The sequence below is a fragment of the Neoarius graeffei genome, chromosome 24 (assembly GCF_027579695.1).
Source record: "Neoarius graeffei isolate fNeoGra1 chromosome 24, fNeoGra1.pri, whole genome shotgun sequence".
In the NCBI taxonomy this organism is placed as follows: Eukaryota; Metazoa; Chordata; class Actinopteri; order Siluriformes; family Ariidae; genus Neoarius; species Neoarius graeffei.
Genome location: NC_083592.1, coordinates 30554003 through 30570868, shown reverse-complemented (window position 1 = coordinate 30570868; position 16866 = coordinate 30554003). Strand labels below are relative to the sequence as shown.

General features: G+C 42.1%; 1 protein-coding gene across 1 annotated transcript in view; it reads left to right on the top strand.

Moving 5' to 3' along the window:
- Positions 1-5143, top strand: part of ppef2a (protein phosphatase with EF-hand domain 2a) — a 35800-nt gene extending 30657 nt beyond the window's left edge. The window contains 3 exon segments of the mRNA XM_060907129.1: positions 530-693; positions 4559-4646; positions 4791-5143. Of these exon segments, the coding sequence (XP_060763112.1) occupies positions 530-693; positions 4559-4646; positions 4791-5047 (509 nt within the window). The 3' untranslated portion in view covers positions 5048-5143.
- Positions 5144-16866: the final 11723 nt, after the last annotated feature.

The following is a 16866-nucleotide window of genomic DNA, read 5'->3' as shown; positions in this document are numbered from 1 at the left end:
CATCTACAGTCTGTCATTGAGGACCAAAGCAGGTTATCCTGAATTGGTTTCTTGTATATTTACATGCTCCTAAGATTAAATAGTAAAATAGTTAGATTTGTGGTCCTCTGATGTTTATATAAGGAACAACCTTTGTACTCTCTGTCCAGGGTGGTTTTTTTTTTAACTCTCCTGCCCTTGTTGAATAAAATATACCTGCTACAAACAGGTCCTCATCTGGAAATACTATTTTTGCCTATATTAGCAAATCCATGATATTTATTAGATGGCATTTAGCAGACTATCTTATCCAGAGCGACGTACAACATACCTAGAGCAGCCTGGGTAGCAGTTAGGGGTTAGGTGCCTTGCTCAAGGGCACTTCAGCCATTCCTGCTAGTCCATGGAATCAAACTGGTGACCTTCTGGTCCCAAAGCTGCTTCTCTAACCATTAGGCCATGGCTTCCCCTATTATACTTATATATTGTAAACTCCTGATTATAAATACAAGAAGACTAGCAAAAGCTTTTCCTCTTGGTCCATTCGCAGGTCTAATCTCTCTGAATGCCTGGAGCAGTGCTGTAGAACAGGTGCTGCACCTGAGATTGCCCTCAAGAATGCTGCGCTCTCAGCTCCTCACCAACGCTACCAACGACATGCTGGATTACCACAACTGGTTCCATAACCTCTCTATAAAGGAACCGAACTGCGAGGTAAAACAGTGCTTAGTATAAAGATGTGATAACGCAGAAAATGTCAGTTCTAGTCCTGGATTTACCTTTCGCGGTACGGTGCAGTCGCCTTCTTACTCTGACCTGCTTTAATTTATAAGCTCATTTACAAGACGGCCAACTTTAAAGCACATTATATTTTAGTATTTCTGTTTATACAGTGGGGCAAAAAAGTATTTAGTCAGCCACCAACTGTGCAAGTTCTCCTACTTAAAAAGATGAGAGAGGCCTGTAATTTTCATCATAGGTACACCTCAACTATGAGAGACAGAATGGGGGGAAAGAATCCAGGAAATCACATTGTAGGATTTTTAATGAATTAATTGGTAAATTCCTCGGTAAAATAAGTATTTGGTCACCTACAAACAAGCAAGATTTCTGGCTCTCACAGACCTGTAACTTCTTCTTTAAGAGGCTCCTCTGTCCTCCACTCGTTACCTGTATTAATGGCACCTGTTTGAACTTGTTATCAGTATAAAAGACACCTGTCCACAACCTCAAACAGTCACACTCCAAACTCCACTATGGCCAAGACCAAAGAGCTGTCAAAGGACACCAGAAACAAAATTGTAGACCTGCACCAGGCTGGGAAGACTGAATCTGCAATAGGTAAGCAGCTTGGTGTGAAGAAATCAACTGTGGGAGCAATTATTAGAAAATGGAAGACATACAAGACCACTGATAATCTCCCTTGATCTGGGGCTCCACGCAAGATCTCACCCCGTGGGGTCAAAATGATCACAAGAACGGTGAGCAAAAATCCCAGAACCACACGGGGGACCTAGTGAATGACCTGCAGAGAGCTGGGACCAAAGTAATAAAGGCTACCATCAGTAACACACTACACCGCCAGGGATTCAAATCCTGCAGTGCCAGGCGTGTCCCCCTGCTTAAGCCAGTACATGTCCAGGCCCGTCTGAAGTTTGCTAGAGAGCATTTGGATGATCCAGAAGAGAATTGGGAGAATGTCATATGGTCAGATGAAACGAAAATAGAACTTTTTGGTAAAAACTCAACTTGTCGTGTTTGGAGGAGAAAGAATGCTGAGTTGCATCCAAAGAACACCATACCTACTGTGAAGCATGGGGGTGGAAACATCATGCTTTGGGGCTGTTTTTCTGCAAAGGAACCAGGACGACTGATCCGTGTAAAGGAAAGAATGAATGGGGCCATGTATCGTGAGATTTTGAGTGAAAACCTCCTTCCATCAGCAAGGGCATTGAAGATGAAACGTGGCTGGGTCTTTCAGCATGACAATGATCCCAAACACACTGCCCGGGCAACGAAGGAGTGGCTTCGTAAGAAGCATTTCAAGGTCCTGGAGTGGCCTAGCCAGTCTCCAGATCTCAACCCCATAGAAAATCTTTGGAGGGAGTTGAAAGTCCGTGTTGCCCAGCAACAGCCCCGAAACATCACTGCTCTAGAGCAGTGGTTCTCAAACTTTTTTCACCAAGTACCACCTCAGAAAATACTTGGCTCTCCAAGTACCACCATAATGACCAACATTAAAATACAGTAGTGTAGTAGACCTAAGTATTCATTAAAAACAAGGTGGAGGTTTTATTTAACAAGTATATTTAATATTGTTGGCCACTGTAACATTACATACAGTACTTTGAACAGTAACACTGTTTAAATATAGGAAAATAAAACACTGTACTTAAATAATGAATCAAATAAATTGGCCAAATCTGCAACATCTGTAGTCTCATCAAGCTGTATGGTAAACTATCTACTGTTCTTAATGCGCTCAATCAGTGTCTTTTTAACATCGTCAGCCATGTCATTTATTCTCCTTGACACGGTGTCATTTGAAAGCGGCACCAAGTTTAACTCTCTGGCAGCTTTCTCTCCACACGTGATGCGTGTCATCTCTTTGGCTAATGGCAAACACAGCAGTTCCTCGATTGTGTGCAGCTTACTGGCTCTGGCGATCAGGAGGCTGGCACGATATGAAGCTTCCTGTGCTTTGGCTACAGGTGTACCATAGGACAGAATGGTGGACTTGGACTGCTTCAGTTCATTACGTTTTCGTAAAAAAAAAAATCCATTGGTTTGTCCTTTAGTGCTGTGTGTTTGGTTGTAAGATGCCGTTTGAGATGCGATGGTTTCATGGACTCATTGCACAGAACGTCCCCGCATACAACACACTGCGGCCTGGGCAGCTCCTCTGTCCCGCTCCAAATGAATCCCAGTTTTATGTATTTTTCGTCATACTTCCTCCTCACTGGTTTCTGCCGTTTGCTAGCAGTTCTGGGGCTGGTTTTGCCACTGTCGTTAGCATCTGCGCTCGGCTCACACACGTCCTCTTCAGTTCTCCCTCTCTCCTGATCCACGCTCCCATTCGCGGATTTAAGCCACGACAGTAATTTTGTCGTACTCGTCATAATTAGCAAAGCCACCTCCACCTTTTCCCATCACAGCCTAGTCTACCAATGGCAGATAACCGTCTGTCAGCGGAACCGGTGGGAATGCGTACGTACGCTACGTATGGCTACCCAGAAGCACTTGCAAACTTTTTAAAATTATTAACTTAATTTGTATCTCCTTTCATTTTCTTGTCATCGGTTGATAAGATATTTTTCATCCATTCGGATATTATGGATAGTATTTCACGTTTTATTTTTATTTTTTTTTTTATTTATATTTAATTAAGTGATTCTTTGGCGTACCACTAGAATGGAGCCCACGTACCACAGTTTGAGAATCACTGCTCTAGAGGAGATCTGCATGGAGGAATGGGCCAAAATACCAGCAACAGTGTGTGAAAACCTTGTGAAGACTTACAGAAAACGTTTGACCTCTGTAATTGCCAACAAAGGGTATATAACAAAGTATTGAGATGAACTTTTTGTTATTGACCAAATACTTATTTTCCACCATAATTTGCAAATAAATTCTTTAAAAATCAGACAATGTGATTTTCTGGATTTTTTTTTCTCATTTTGTCTCTCATAGTTGAGGTATACCTACTGTATGATGAAAATTACAGGCCTCTCTCATCTTTAAGTGGGAGAACTTACACAATTGGTGACTGACTAAATACTTTTTTGCCCCACTGTATATCAGTATTTCATTTTAAATATTTTGAAACTAGAAAGGAGTAGGTCTTTTTGGGAAAAGGTCAATATAATGATCACTCTAATTTGGCATACAATGAAGTTCAGTAGCCTGGCAGTTTTTATCCCCTGCTGGCCGAAAGGTCCGAAGGGGGATTATGTCGTGGCGATGTCTGTCTGTCCCGGGAAGCTTCTGAAATCAACTCCTCTCACAATTTTTGGAGGAATTTCACAAAACTTTGCAGGATTCTTTGGTATATGTCGGTAATACGCATACTCCAATTTTGTTAAATTTGGTCACATTTTACCAGAGTTACAGCCCTTGATTAACAAAATTATACTTTGACAATTTCATGACTGTGTTTTCCTTCTGAAATCATCTCCTCTCTCAATTTTTGGAGGAATTTCACGAAACTTGGCAGGATTCTTTGTTATATGTCAGTAATACACATATTCCAATTTCGTTCAATTCAGTCGCATTTTACCAGATTTATGGCATAGTTGCCAGCAGGGGATATTGTGTGTCTCGAATCCTGTCTGCCTTTTTGCAAGAAGTAAAAGATCAACTCTTAAATGATCTTAGGTTAAAAAAAAAGATGAAACAATATACCAAGATAGCCAGTTGTTCTAATTGCATTTACAGCAATGCAAGACCAAAAACATCTGGATTGTCTAAGAATGAGAAATGCTTTTAATTTAACGAATCGTTTGCATGCATAAACACATTATGTCAAAGGATTTGTGCTGTGTTTACTATCCATCAAATAGCCTGCTTCTTGTGCATGCAGTACATTGAGCAGACACTGCTGGAGACTCTTTACAGGCACCGGTCCACTTTGGAGACCATTTTCAGAATAGTGGACACAGACAACTCGGGTATGAGAACATATCCTCGTCTCCCAATTCCAAACTCACTATCTCCTATATAAACTCATGGTCTACTTCTTATCATTCTTTGTGAGCTGAACCAAGTAGTTTGCATTCATGAGTGATCTGCTTTTTCATGTTGTTTTTCTCCAGGCCTCATCTCTTTTGAAGACTTCTGTCAGACATGGAAGCTGCTAAGTGCCTATCTGCAAATGGAGATTTCCAATGAAGCCATCAATGACCTGGTGGTCAGCATAGACGTAAACAAAGATGGCTACATAGACATTGATGAGTTCATGGAATCTTTTCGCCTAGTAGACAAGAACATACACAGACCAGAGGAACAGGACCTACCTCAGGATGAAAAACAGAGCACAGAAGAAAAAGACACATTTCTTAAACCGCAGTAGATGGTAACAGTTGTGTACATTTGCATTAATAACAGTCAGACTGCTCAGTGTCTGGGCATGACATGGGTGGCTCATGAATGATGATGATGATGACCTTCAGGAATGTTTGAAAGTGCCTTTTTCTTGAATTCCTCTAAGAATTTAGGGTATTGGGCCTTGGATCTTGGAATTTAAGCAATTTTGGGTTGGACCTTGGAGGTGTTAGTGAGGACAGCTTTCAAAGCTAAGCATGTGCACAAGCATATGGATTTATTTCTGGGTTTATAAATTGATATTGTGAGATTTCTAAAGCAAGTTCTAACTATTTACATCATTTATAAATGTGTGTGTGTGTGTGTGTGTGTGTGTGTGTGTGTGTGTGTGTGTGTGTGCACGCACAAAACTAGGTCTTGAAAAGTGTGTTATTTATGCTTGAACTTGTACATCCTCTGGTAGTTTTGAAGGAAACTGTCCTGGTATTCCAAAACATCAGTAGGAAGGCCAAGTACCAAACTAGAGTTTGACCAGGAAGGGGTGGAGGGTAAGTGTGATGTAGCAAAAACCTTTTATGGGATAACCACTCAAGGGTTGCGATCATGAGTTGGTGACTTTGCTGTTGGTACTCAGTGAAGATACAAGCACATGCAAAATTTCCAGCAGTTACAAAAGAGACTGCCTTGGTTGTAAAATATGGTTAGCTCCACAACCTTCAGTAATTATTTCAAGTTAGCTGTCTAGTTTTATCCATTATTAGATTAAAATTTTTATATTGTATACAAAGATTATTATGTTGTATACCAGTGTTTCTCAACTACTAATGGGCCACGAAGCACCCTCTAGTGGGCTGCAATTCTTTTTTTCAAGTTGAAGCTAATTTTTACTAGTAGTAGGGTACAATTGCTGAGTTGCATCCGATGTCACATCTGCCTCATTAAGTTACGGTCACACTACAGCTCGCGATGCTTTGCGATGGGTTATCAATGAAAATGAGGCATTTTGGTGGCTATGGCATCCCATTGAGTGGTTTCTATATCCACTTTTTTGAGTGTACTTCTTGGTTTTAATAACTTGCTTGTTTGCTGGACACAAACATGGCAGTAAATTCTTGTGTTAATGGACCAGACTCCACTTTTGGATCATTAACCCCTTTTGACTGAGAATGCCCTGCATGCATGGTTTGATGTTGGCTTCTGGTACATCCATACAGTTTTAAATACAATACCTATCACTGAAAACAGTTTGTTTTTAATTGTATTTATTTAATTCCTGGGCTCCCATCTGTAACAGGGAGTGATGTTGCATCCCATTAATATACTTGACAATAGATTATTAGATTCTAATAGAATAGATGAGCCAAAATAATTGGGGATCTTTTTTAATGGGCCCTGACTCATTACAAGTATGAATAGGTGGGCCTTAAAGTCAAGTCAAGTTTATTTGTATAGTGCTTTTAACAGTAAACATTGTCGGAAAGCAGCTTTACAGAATTTGAACAACTTAAAATATGAGCTAATTTTATCCCTAATCTATCTCCAACGAGCACGCCTGTGGCGACGGTGGCAAGGAAAAACTCCCTCAGACGACATGAAGAAGAAACCTCGAGAGGAACCAGACTCAAAAGGGAACCCATCCCCATCTGGGCAACAACAGACAGCATGACTATAACATTAACAGTCCTAACATAAAGTCAGCTTCGTTGATGCTATAAACCCCCCACCAACGGAAACCCAAGCGCAAAACCGTTTACGACAACCATAGTCCCAAAGTCAGCAAGTCAACTGCAGTCCTAAAGTCAGCAAGTCAACTGCAGTCCCCAGCCACAAAAGCACCACTGCAAGAGTCCAGAGCGTCCTCCAGGCGCGACCCCCAACTGTCCACATGGGGCCGTCCTCCACAGGAGCGATGCGATGAGACTCCAACCAGACACAGGGCACCAGGATGGATCAGGCAGGTCCGAGGAGCAGAAGAGATCACCATCTCGATCCCAGGACCGACATGTAACTCAGAGGGACAGATTTGGGGGGTGGGAGAAGAGAGAGAAAACACAGGTTGTTAGGTATGCCCAATGTCACCTGAATAAGTAGGAACAGTATACATATTGCACTGAGTACAAGCAGGGACTCCGGCAACTAACTATGACAGCATAACTAAAAGGAGAGAGCCAGAAGGTAACACAGGCATGAGGGAGCCCTGGGACATAAAGCAGCAGCCACTACACCGTCAACAAACTCGAGTGAGCAAGTGAGTGGGGGACTGACAGCATCCATACATCCCAGTTTACCAAAACACTCTGTCTGAGGACCCTCCAGATCTACACCTTTACCTCATAAACACCATTAACACAAGGCTTGACAAAACAGATATGCTTTCAGCCTAGACTTAAACGCTGAGACTGTGTCTGATTCCCGAACACTACTTGGAAGGCAGAAAATGTTGAAAACCCCTGTTGTATACAACACTTGTTTGTTTGTTTGTTTGTTTGTTTGTTTGTTTGTTTGTTTGTTTGTTTGTTTGTTTGGCACAAAGAAGATTGAAGACTTTGATTTTGTTCTCTTTCTTGTTCAGAGATAATTATTGTAAGACAGCTTTTTCATAAAGCAGGAAAAACACGAAAACCTACCACTTCTCACAATCTGCAAATTAAATACAAATAATACCAGCTAGGGTGGTGTAGTGGATAGTGTCACCACCTTACAGCTCCAGGGTGCTGGCTTCAATCCTCAGGTTATTGTCCTGCCGAGTCTCTCTTCTGCAACCTTGACCAGGATAAAGCGGTTACAGAAGACGAAAGTGTAATAATCCTGATGTAAGAAGCCATCTAAACCTATAGTAGTCTCTAAACTGTTTCTCCAGACCAAACTACATCCTTTAGTATGTAGACCATCTTGAATTGTACCTTTCTTTATCACTGGTGTAGTATCGTTAAGGGTATACCATTTGTACCTGTAGTATGTACAAACTCAAATCAGAAAAAAAGTTGTATGGTTGACGGTATGTTGAAATAGAAATTAAAACTGAAAACAATATGTAAATAATCTTTGACCTGTATTGCATTAAAACAATACAACAGCACATTATTCAATGTTTTGCCTCACGATTTTTTTTTCCAAAATACACATTTCAATTTTGATTCTTGCAGCACATTCTAAAAAAAAAGAAGTTGGAACTGTAAAGCATTTACCACTTGCCATTCCTTCTCACAACACTTAAAAGATGTTTAGGGACCGAAGACACCAAATGATGCAGTGTTTCACGTGTTATTTTGTCCCATTGTTCCTGCAGTCAGGTCTTGATGTGTTCAACAGTACGGGGTTGTTGTCATATTTTTCGTTTCAAAATTCGCCACACAACTTTTTATTTCGGGCGGCACGGTGGTGTAGTGGTTAGCGCTGTCGCCTCACAGCAAGAAGGTCCGGGTTCAAGCCCCGTGGCCGGTGAGGGCCTTTCTGTGTGGAGTTTGCATGTTGTCCGCGTGGGTTTCCTCCGGGTGTTCCGGTTTCCTCCACAGTCCAAAGACATGCAGGTTAGGTTAACTGGTGACTCTAAATTGACCGTAGGTGTGAATGTGAGTGTGAATGGTTGTCTGTGTCTATGTGTCAGCCCTGTGATGACCTGGCAACTTGTCCAGGGTGTACCCCGCCTTTCGCCCGTAGTCAGCTGGGATAGGCTCCAGCTTGCCTGCAACCCTGTAGAACAGGATAAAGCGGCTAGAGATAATGAGATGAGATGCGAACTTTTTATTTCCCAGTCCAACGCTTAATGTAACAAACATATAACCTGAGAAAAACTGTTATAAATAAGATTAAAAAGTTAATATGAGCCCTTACTTTGCCTCTTTTGGTGCAGGGGTTAGTGCTGTTGCCTCATAGCAAGAAGGTTCCAGGTTCGAACCTCACGGCCAGCGAGGGCCTTTCTGTGTGGAGTTTGCGTGTTCTCCCCATGTCTGTGTGGGTTTCCTCCGGGTGCTACGGTTTCCCCCACAGTCCAAAGACATGCAGATTAGATAAAATACCCAGCCACTGGGGTTGCACAAGCCAGTGCATACTTAGTGCTGGTCCCAAGCCTAGATAGATTCGGGGAGGATTGCATCAGGAAGGGCATCTGGTGTAAAATCTATGCCAAATCAAATATGTGGAACATAAATTGGATGATCTGCTGTGGCGACCTCTAATAGGAGGAGCTGAAAGAATAAGAAGACTCCACCTCTTTAGGAGGAGTACTGCCATATCTCATGTCAGTGTGCTGATTTTTTTTTTCTTATGCAGTGGGAGGAACTAAGCTGCTGTTTGATTGGCTGTTAAACATCCATTCTGATGAACACCAGGTCTCAGTTGGTGCTATGTGCAGGAAAACGTTAAACAAAAAGAAGAAAACACAATGTCTGTTGCAATGCCGTAGATGCAGGGTCTGAATGGCTTAACGTTTCATTCTGTCGCATTGGAGTTACTTGGTGCTAGCTGATCAGTTTTTTTTGTCCTGTCAATTAATCTAATTTGTTTGATCATGTCATGCCTTGGGCGGCACGGTGGTGTAGTGGTTAGCACTGTTGTCTCACAGCAAGAAGGTTCTGGGTTTGAGCCCAGCGGCCGGCGAGGGCCTTTCTGTGTGGAGTTTGCATGTTCTCCCCGTGTCCGTGTGGGTTTCCTCCGGGTGCTCCGGTTTCTCCCACAGTCCAAAGACATGCAGGTTAGGTTAACTGGTGATTCTAAATTGACTGTAGGTGTGAATGTGAGTGTGAATAGTTGGCTGTCTCAGTGTCAGCCCTGTGATGATCGGGTGACTTGTCCAGGGTGTACCCCACCTCTCGCCCGTAGTCAGCTGGGATAGGCTCCAGCTTGCCTGCAACCCTGCACAGGATAAGCGGCTACAGATAATGGATGGATGGATGTCATGCCTTGTTCTGTTTCTATTTCATATTCATGTTTTTTAGATCCTTTTATATTCGATGAAATCAATAAAATGTTTGAAAAAGAAATGATAGAAAAACTGATGTACTGTTCGTTAGCTTTCAGAGTCAGGTACACATCCTGCATGTTTCACACAATGTGCAAATGTACAGTGAGAGTTTAACAATTACTAGATCTATTTAACCATTTATTGTTGCACAAATGTAAAATGATTTTTGCCAGCGTTTCACATTGTTCTTAAACAATGAACAGGAACTGCAAGGATGAACAGGTCACATACAAAAAACACCAGAGTCCATCATTCAACTCCCAACATATTAAATGTGCCAATGGGCAAAATGGTCTCGTTTAAAGTCTAACTCCACCTGCTCCAATAATTTTGGAAAAATGCTTAAAAAAATTTTTAAATAAAAAAAAAGTGGGCAAGGGGATGAAGGGGGAGGGGGTGCATGGATGTGTGAAACATACAGTATTTGGAAATGATCGCAGATTCACAGACTCTCACTCAAGGGTGTAGGTTGGGGTAGGTGGGGCACCCACCTCTGGTTTTTCATGACCAGAGAGAAGTACCAAACAGTCGACTCTACATCAGCATCGGCCTTGTAACCTTAGGATGATTTTAACGACTAGATGGCTTTTTAAAGCCATATTTAACACACAAAATCTCATCTCATTATCTCTAGCCGCTTTATCCTGTTCTACAGGGTCGCAGGCAAGCTGGAGCCTATCCCAGCTGACTACGGGCGAAAGGCGGGGTACACCCTGGACAAGTCGCCAGGTCATCACAGGGCTGACACATAGACACAGACAACCAGCCACACTCACATTCACACTTACAGTCAATTTAGAGTCACCAGTTAACCTAACCTGCATGTCTTTGGACTGTGGGGGAAACCGGAGCACCCGGAGGAAACCCACGCGGACACGGGGAGAACATGCAAACTCCGCACAGAAAGACCCTCGCTGGCCACAGGGCTCGAACCCGGACCTTCTTGCTGTGAGGCGACAACGCTAACCACTACACCACCATGCCGCCCTAACACACAAAATGTTAATTTTATTTTAAAAAAGGTAATTTTGTCAATATTAACACCAGCATTGATGTGTTTCATCACTCATACCACAATCATTTAATTTACAGCTCAAAAAAAAATAAAGACCAAATGTATCTTTATTGCAACTGAAGACTTTTAATACCATTTCACTATTACAGGGAACGGTGTTGAAGGAAATTTTTTTTAAACATTTCACTACACAGGTTTGCTCATCACTATGTGACAGTAGTTACATGCTATCACATACACTCACTGGCCACTTTATTAGGAACAGCCATCCACCTGGTGTTTTCTGCAGTTTTCTCAATCCCTTGACAGCAGCACAGTGCATCAAATCATGCAGATACAAATCAAGCACTTCAGTTAATGTTCACGTCAAACATCAGAATGGGAAAAATTGTGATCTCAAAGTGTGACTTTCTTTTACTGTGGCATGGGTGTTGGTTTGAGCCAGATGGATTGGTTTATTTGAGTATTTCAAAGGTATGAGGGGTCAGAGTAAAATGACCAGATTGGTTCGAGCTGCCAGGAAGGATACAGTTAGGTCCGTATATATTTGGACACTGACACAAATTTAGTTTTTTTACCTGTTTACTGAAACATATTCAAGTTTATGTCCGTGTCCATATATAATGGACATGGACATAAAGTCCAGACTTTCAGCTTTCATTTGAGGGTATCCACATTAAAATTGGATGAAGGGTTTAGGAGTTTCAGCTCCTTAACATGTGCCACCCTGTTTTTAAAGGGACCAAAAGTAATTGGACAATTGACTCAAAGGCTATTTCATGGGCAGGTGTGGGCAATTCCTTCATTATGTCATTTTCAATTAAGCAGATAAAAGGCCTGGAGTTGATTTGCGGTGTGGTGCTTGCATTTGGAAGATTTTGCTGTGAAGAAAACATGCAGTCAAAGGAACTCTCCGTGCAGGTGAAACAAGCCATCCTTAAGCTGCAAAAACAGAAAAAAAACCATCCGAGAAATTGTTACAATATTAGGAGTGGCAAAATCTACAGTTTGGTACATCCTGAGAAAGAAAGAAAGAAAGAAAGAAAGAAAGAAAGAAAGAACTGGTGAACTCATCAATGCAAAAGACTTGGACACCCACAGAAGACAACAGTGGTGGATGATCGCAGAATAATTTCCATGGTGAAGAGAAACCCCTTCACAACAGCCAACCAAGTGAACAACACTCTCCAGGAGGTAGGCGTATCAATATCCAAATCTACTATAAAGAGAAGACTGTATGAAAGTAAATACAGAGGGTTCACTGCACAGTGCAAGCCACTCATAAGCCTCAGGAATAAAAAGGCTAGATTGGACTTTGCTAAAAAACATCTAAAAAAGCCAGCACAGTTCTGGAAGAACATTCTTTGGACAGATGAAACCAAGATCAACCTCTACCAGAATGATGGAAAGAAAAAAGTATGGTGAAGGCATGGTACAGCTCATGATCCAAAGCATACCACATCATCTGTAAAACACGGCAGAGGCAGTGTGATGGCTTGGGCATGGATGGCTGCCAGTGGCACTGGGTCACTAGTGTTTATTGATAATGTGACACAGGACAGAAGCAGCCGGATGAATTCTGGGGTATTCAGAGACATACTGTGTGCTCAAATCCAGCCAAATGCAGCCAAACTGATTGGTTGGCATTTCATAATGCAGATGGACAATGACCCAAAACATAAAGCCAAAGCAACCCAGGAGTTTATTAAAGCAAAGAAGTGGAATATTCTTGAATGGACAAGTCAGTCACCTGATCTCAACCCAATTGAGCATGCATTTCACTTGTTAAAGACTAAACTTCAGACAGAAAGGCCCACAAACAAACAGCAATTGAAAACCGCTGCAGTAAAGGCCTGGCAGAGCATTAAAAAGGAGGAAACACAGTGTCTGGTGATGTCCATGAGTTCAAGACTTCAGGCAGTCATTGCCAACAAAGGGTTTTCAACCAAGTATTAGAAATGAACATTTTATTTACAATTATTTAATTTGTCCAATTACTTTTGAGCCCCGGCGGCACGGTGGTGTAGTGGTTAGCGCTGTCGCCTCACAGCAAGAAGGTCCTGGGTTCGAGCCCCGGGGCCGGCGAGGGTCTTTCTGTGCGGAGTTTGCATGTTGTCCGCGTGGGTTTCCTCCGGGTGCTCCGGTTTCCCCCACAGTCCAAAGACATGCAGGTTAGGTTAACTGGTGACTCTAAATTGACTGTAGGTGTGAGTGTGAATGGTTGTCTGTGTCTATGTGTCAGCCCTGTGATGACCTGGCGACTTGTCCAGGGTGTACCCCGCCTTTCGCCCGTAGTCAGCTGGGATAGGCTCCAGCTTGCCTGCGACCCTGTAGAAGGATAAAGCGGCTAGAGATAATGAGATGAGACTTTTGAGCCCCTGAAATGAAGGGATTGTGTTTAAAAAATGCTTTAGTTCCTCACATTTTTATGCAATCATTTTGTTCAACCCACTGAATTAAAGCTGAAAGTCTGAACTTCAACTGCACCTGAATTGTTTTGTTCAAAATCCATTGTGGTAATGTACAGAACCAAAATTAGAAAAATGTTGTCTCTGTCCAAATATTTATGGACCTAACTGTATAGTAACTCATAGCAACTCTTTACAGCCATGGTGAACAGAAAAGCATCTCAGCATGCAACAGCTGAAGACCACATTGGATTCCATTCCTACCAGCCAAGAACAGGAATCTTAGAATCAAGAACAAGTCATGTAACATTCATTATAAGCTCTTGTCAAGTACACGCGAGTTTTAAGTCACTGCTCCGCTAGTCAGGCATGGTCAGCGACATGTTGCCTCCTTCACTGGCTGTTCCAGCACTGATAGTGACGCACAGTCGTTGTTTTGTCCGATTGCAAATCTACTTGCACATAATGCCATGAAATAATAGATATGTGCCATAAAATAAAGATCTATTACAAGTATTAGGTCTATATTTAATCAACGTGTTCTGAAGTTACTTGACTGAGAACTTGCTTGTTCATCAGCTCCCATTCAGGTGCTGGTCCCTGGAGGTACCTGCAGATCATGCCGTCAATGAAGGCCATTTCCAAGGACATACTCGTGCAGATTTGGGGTGGATGTAATGCAGACGTCAAAGCGGTCTGCAATGAGTTCATGTGCTTGACAACAGTAGGACTCCATGTCAGAGCACTGCCTGCATCGATACCATGGAGTGGTAGCCATTTTGGATCTACCATTATGCACATCTCTTGCAGCAGTTTCTTCCTCTGAATCCCTAGAATGTGACGACTCACTGTCCTCACAAGCCTCCTCCCTCTCTGGTTAGATTAGATTAGATTAGATTAGATCTTTATTGATCCCTTTGGGAGGGATCCCTCAGGGAAATTAAGATTCCAGCAGCATCATTACAGGATAAACAGAAAATAGAGAAAAAACTTCTAGATAAATTAAATTTTTTACATATACAAATATAAAAAGAATAAGATATGGGGAAAAGAGGAGGGGGGAAGGGGGGGCCAGCAGGAGAGATATTGCACTTTATACTGCACATTGTGGGGTGGCACAGTGGTGTAGTGGTTAGCACTGTCGCCTCACAGCAAGAAGGTCCGGGTTTGAGCCCCGTGGTTGGCGAGGGCCTTTCTGTGCAGAGTTTGCATGTTCTCCCCGTGTCCGCGTGGGTTTCCTCCGGGTGCTCCGGTTTCCCCCACAGTCCAAAGACATGCAGGTTAGGTTAACTGGTGACTCTAAATTGACCGTAGGTGTGAATGTGAGTGTGAATGGTTGTCTGTGTCTATGTGTCAGCCCTGTGATGACCTGGCGACTTGTCCAGGGTGTACCCCGCCTTTCGCCCGTAGTCAGCTGGGATAGGCTCCAGCTTGCCTGCAACCCTGGAGAACAGGATAAAGCGGCTAGAGATAATGAGATGAGATGAGATTGCACATTGTCCAGTATTGCTTAATGTAGTAGGCTAGGCTACTAGCCTACTACATTAACACCCATTTCATCAAAGTCGCTAACCATATTTTGTTCTTTAACACCTCCTTTCACCTCGAATCTCGACCCACAGAACACTGCTTGTTTATTCGCACCCAATAACCCGGAATCAATGACTGTACGTACATCACTTCCGGCCGGCAATGGCTGCTCCCCATTGGTTCTGTCCCTGCGGGTAATTCATGGAATAAAATTGTCCACAAAAGTGCTTTTACGGTCTTTTGTCTGTAAATAATACATAAAGCACAATTAATGCTGTAAGCACGACCAGTACTGGTACACATACACAGTACTCTGTGTGACATTCAAAGCATTCCCCCTCAATTTGAAAACCCTTTTTCTTCTCTGACCAGAATCTTTTTTAACAAACACATCAGAGTCTCTTAACATGTGACCCCGGCTACAAGATTTTTAGTTGTGTTTGTATGAGAAGATGCTGAAGCTGGACCACACAAGCACTGCTTAACTCATACTTAATCTTTCTCTTCATGAAGTGCACTTTCTGAAGAAAAAAATATTTACTTAGTGATTTGTTGTGTTAAGATATCTTAATGCTGGCCAACAAAAACAGAAACTATAAATAATACACAAACATTTAAACAATGCAATGATTTTCAGCTAAAAAGGCTATTTTGGTCACATCAGTTATTTTTCATATTTTTGGACAAACTGCATCTGTATCTTTTTTTTACACTAGTTTTTCACTGTTATTGTTATTTCACTTGCTGAAACTGTGCAACGTTGAAGTCTTTAAGCTCCACCCACTAGACACTTTGGCATCACGTCATGTAAACCTGAAAAACTTTTTAAGGTATACACATCATTTTATGTGTCTCATTGTGCACATTTACAATCCACACTTAATAGTGTGGAAACATTTAATCCATTTTTAAATCTGTTTAACAAAAGTCTCAGTTCCTGGATGACCTGCATGTATGAAATTTTAGTGATTACCCTAATTGAGAAAAGATATTACAGAGGAATTTCCCAAATTCTTGGTAAATGCTATATTTTATGCTACACGTTATACTGAGAAAGGAGGAAAAATTGCTTTATAATAGCAGATTATCTGCCATGTCCAGCACCCTGGCTCCTGGTATACACCTAACAAAAGCTGCTAGTGCCCCTAAAGGCCTAGCTAATTTGACGTGATCCAAGATAGTCTCCTATAACCAAAACTCTTTCAGGTTTCTCAGTGGGTGCTTCACTGTGGAGAGCAAACCTGTTAGACATGTGAAGCAGAGAGAAGTGGTGTTCCCATAGACAAGCCTCAGTGGTAGCTTTGGCTCTGCGATTATGTCACCGAGTCATCACCTATTCGCCCCGCTGTGAGGGCTCTAACGTCAGAGTTGGGGGATTACTAACTCTACCTAGGGCATCCAGACCTTTCCTCTACAGAAACTACACTGCTCTCACTCTTACTAATCCTCTCTAGAGTCTGGATGCGAAACTCTAAAGCTGCAACCTTCCTCCTCAAAACTAACACTAACACTCATCACAAATTAAAAAATTACTAATTAGTCTTGGACCTGGGTTAGATATGTATGCACATAATTTAGGAGAGGATAACTCAACTGTTATAGGATAATTTGAACCCAAGGAACAACTTAAGATGTGTGCCAAAATCACTATCCGGGGCAAACAGGCCAAAAATTACCAGTCCAAGATGGCTGCCGGTAGCCATATTGAAAATATCAATTTTTGAACCACTCACTACAGAAGTATGTACAATACCTCATTTTATGGGTTTTTGTGTATGGGGAATCCATTAGTGACATCATTTTCATGATTGAAGGAAAAGGAAACAAGCTGTGGTCAAGGGCAAGGTTAAAAAAAGGCCGAAATTGCAGTTTCACAGAAGACATGAGGAAAAACAGAATAACCCTACCTCAAACATGAAATCATGAAATTG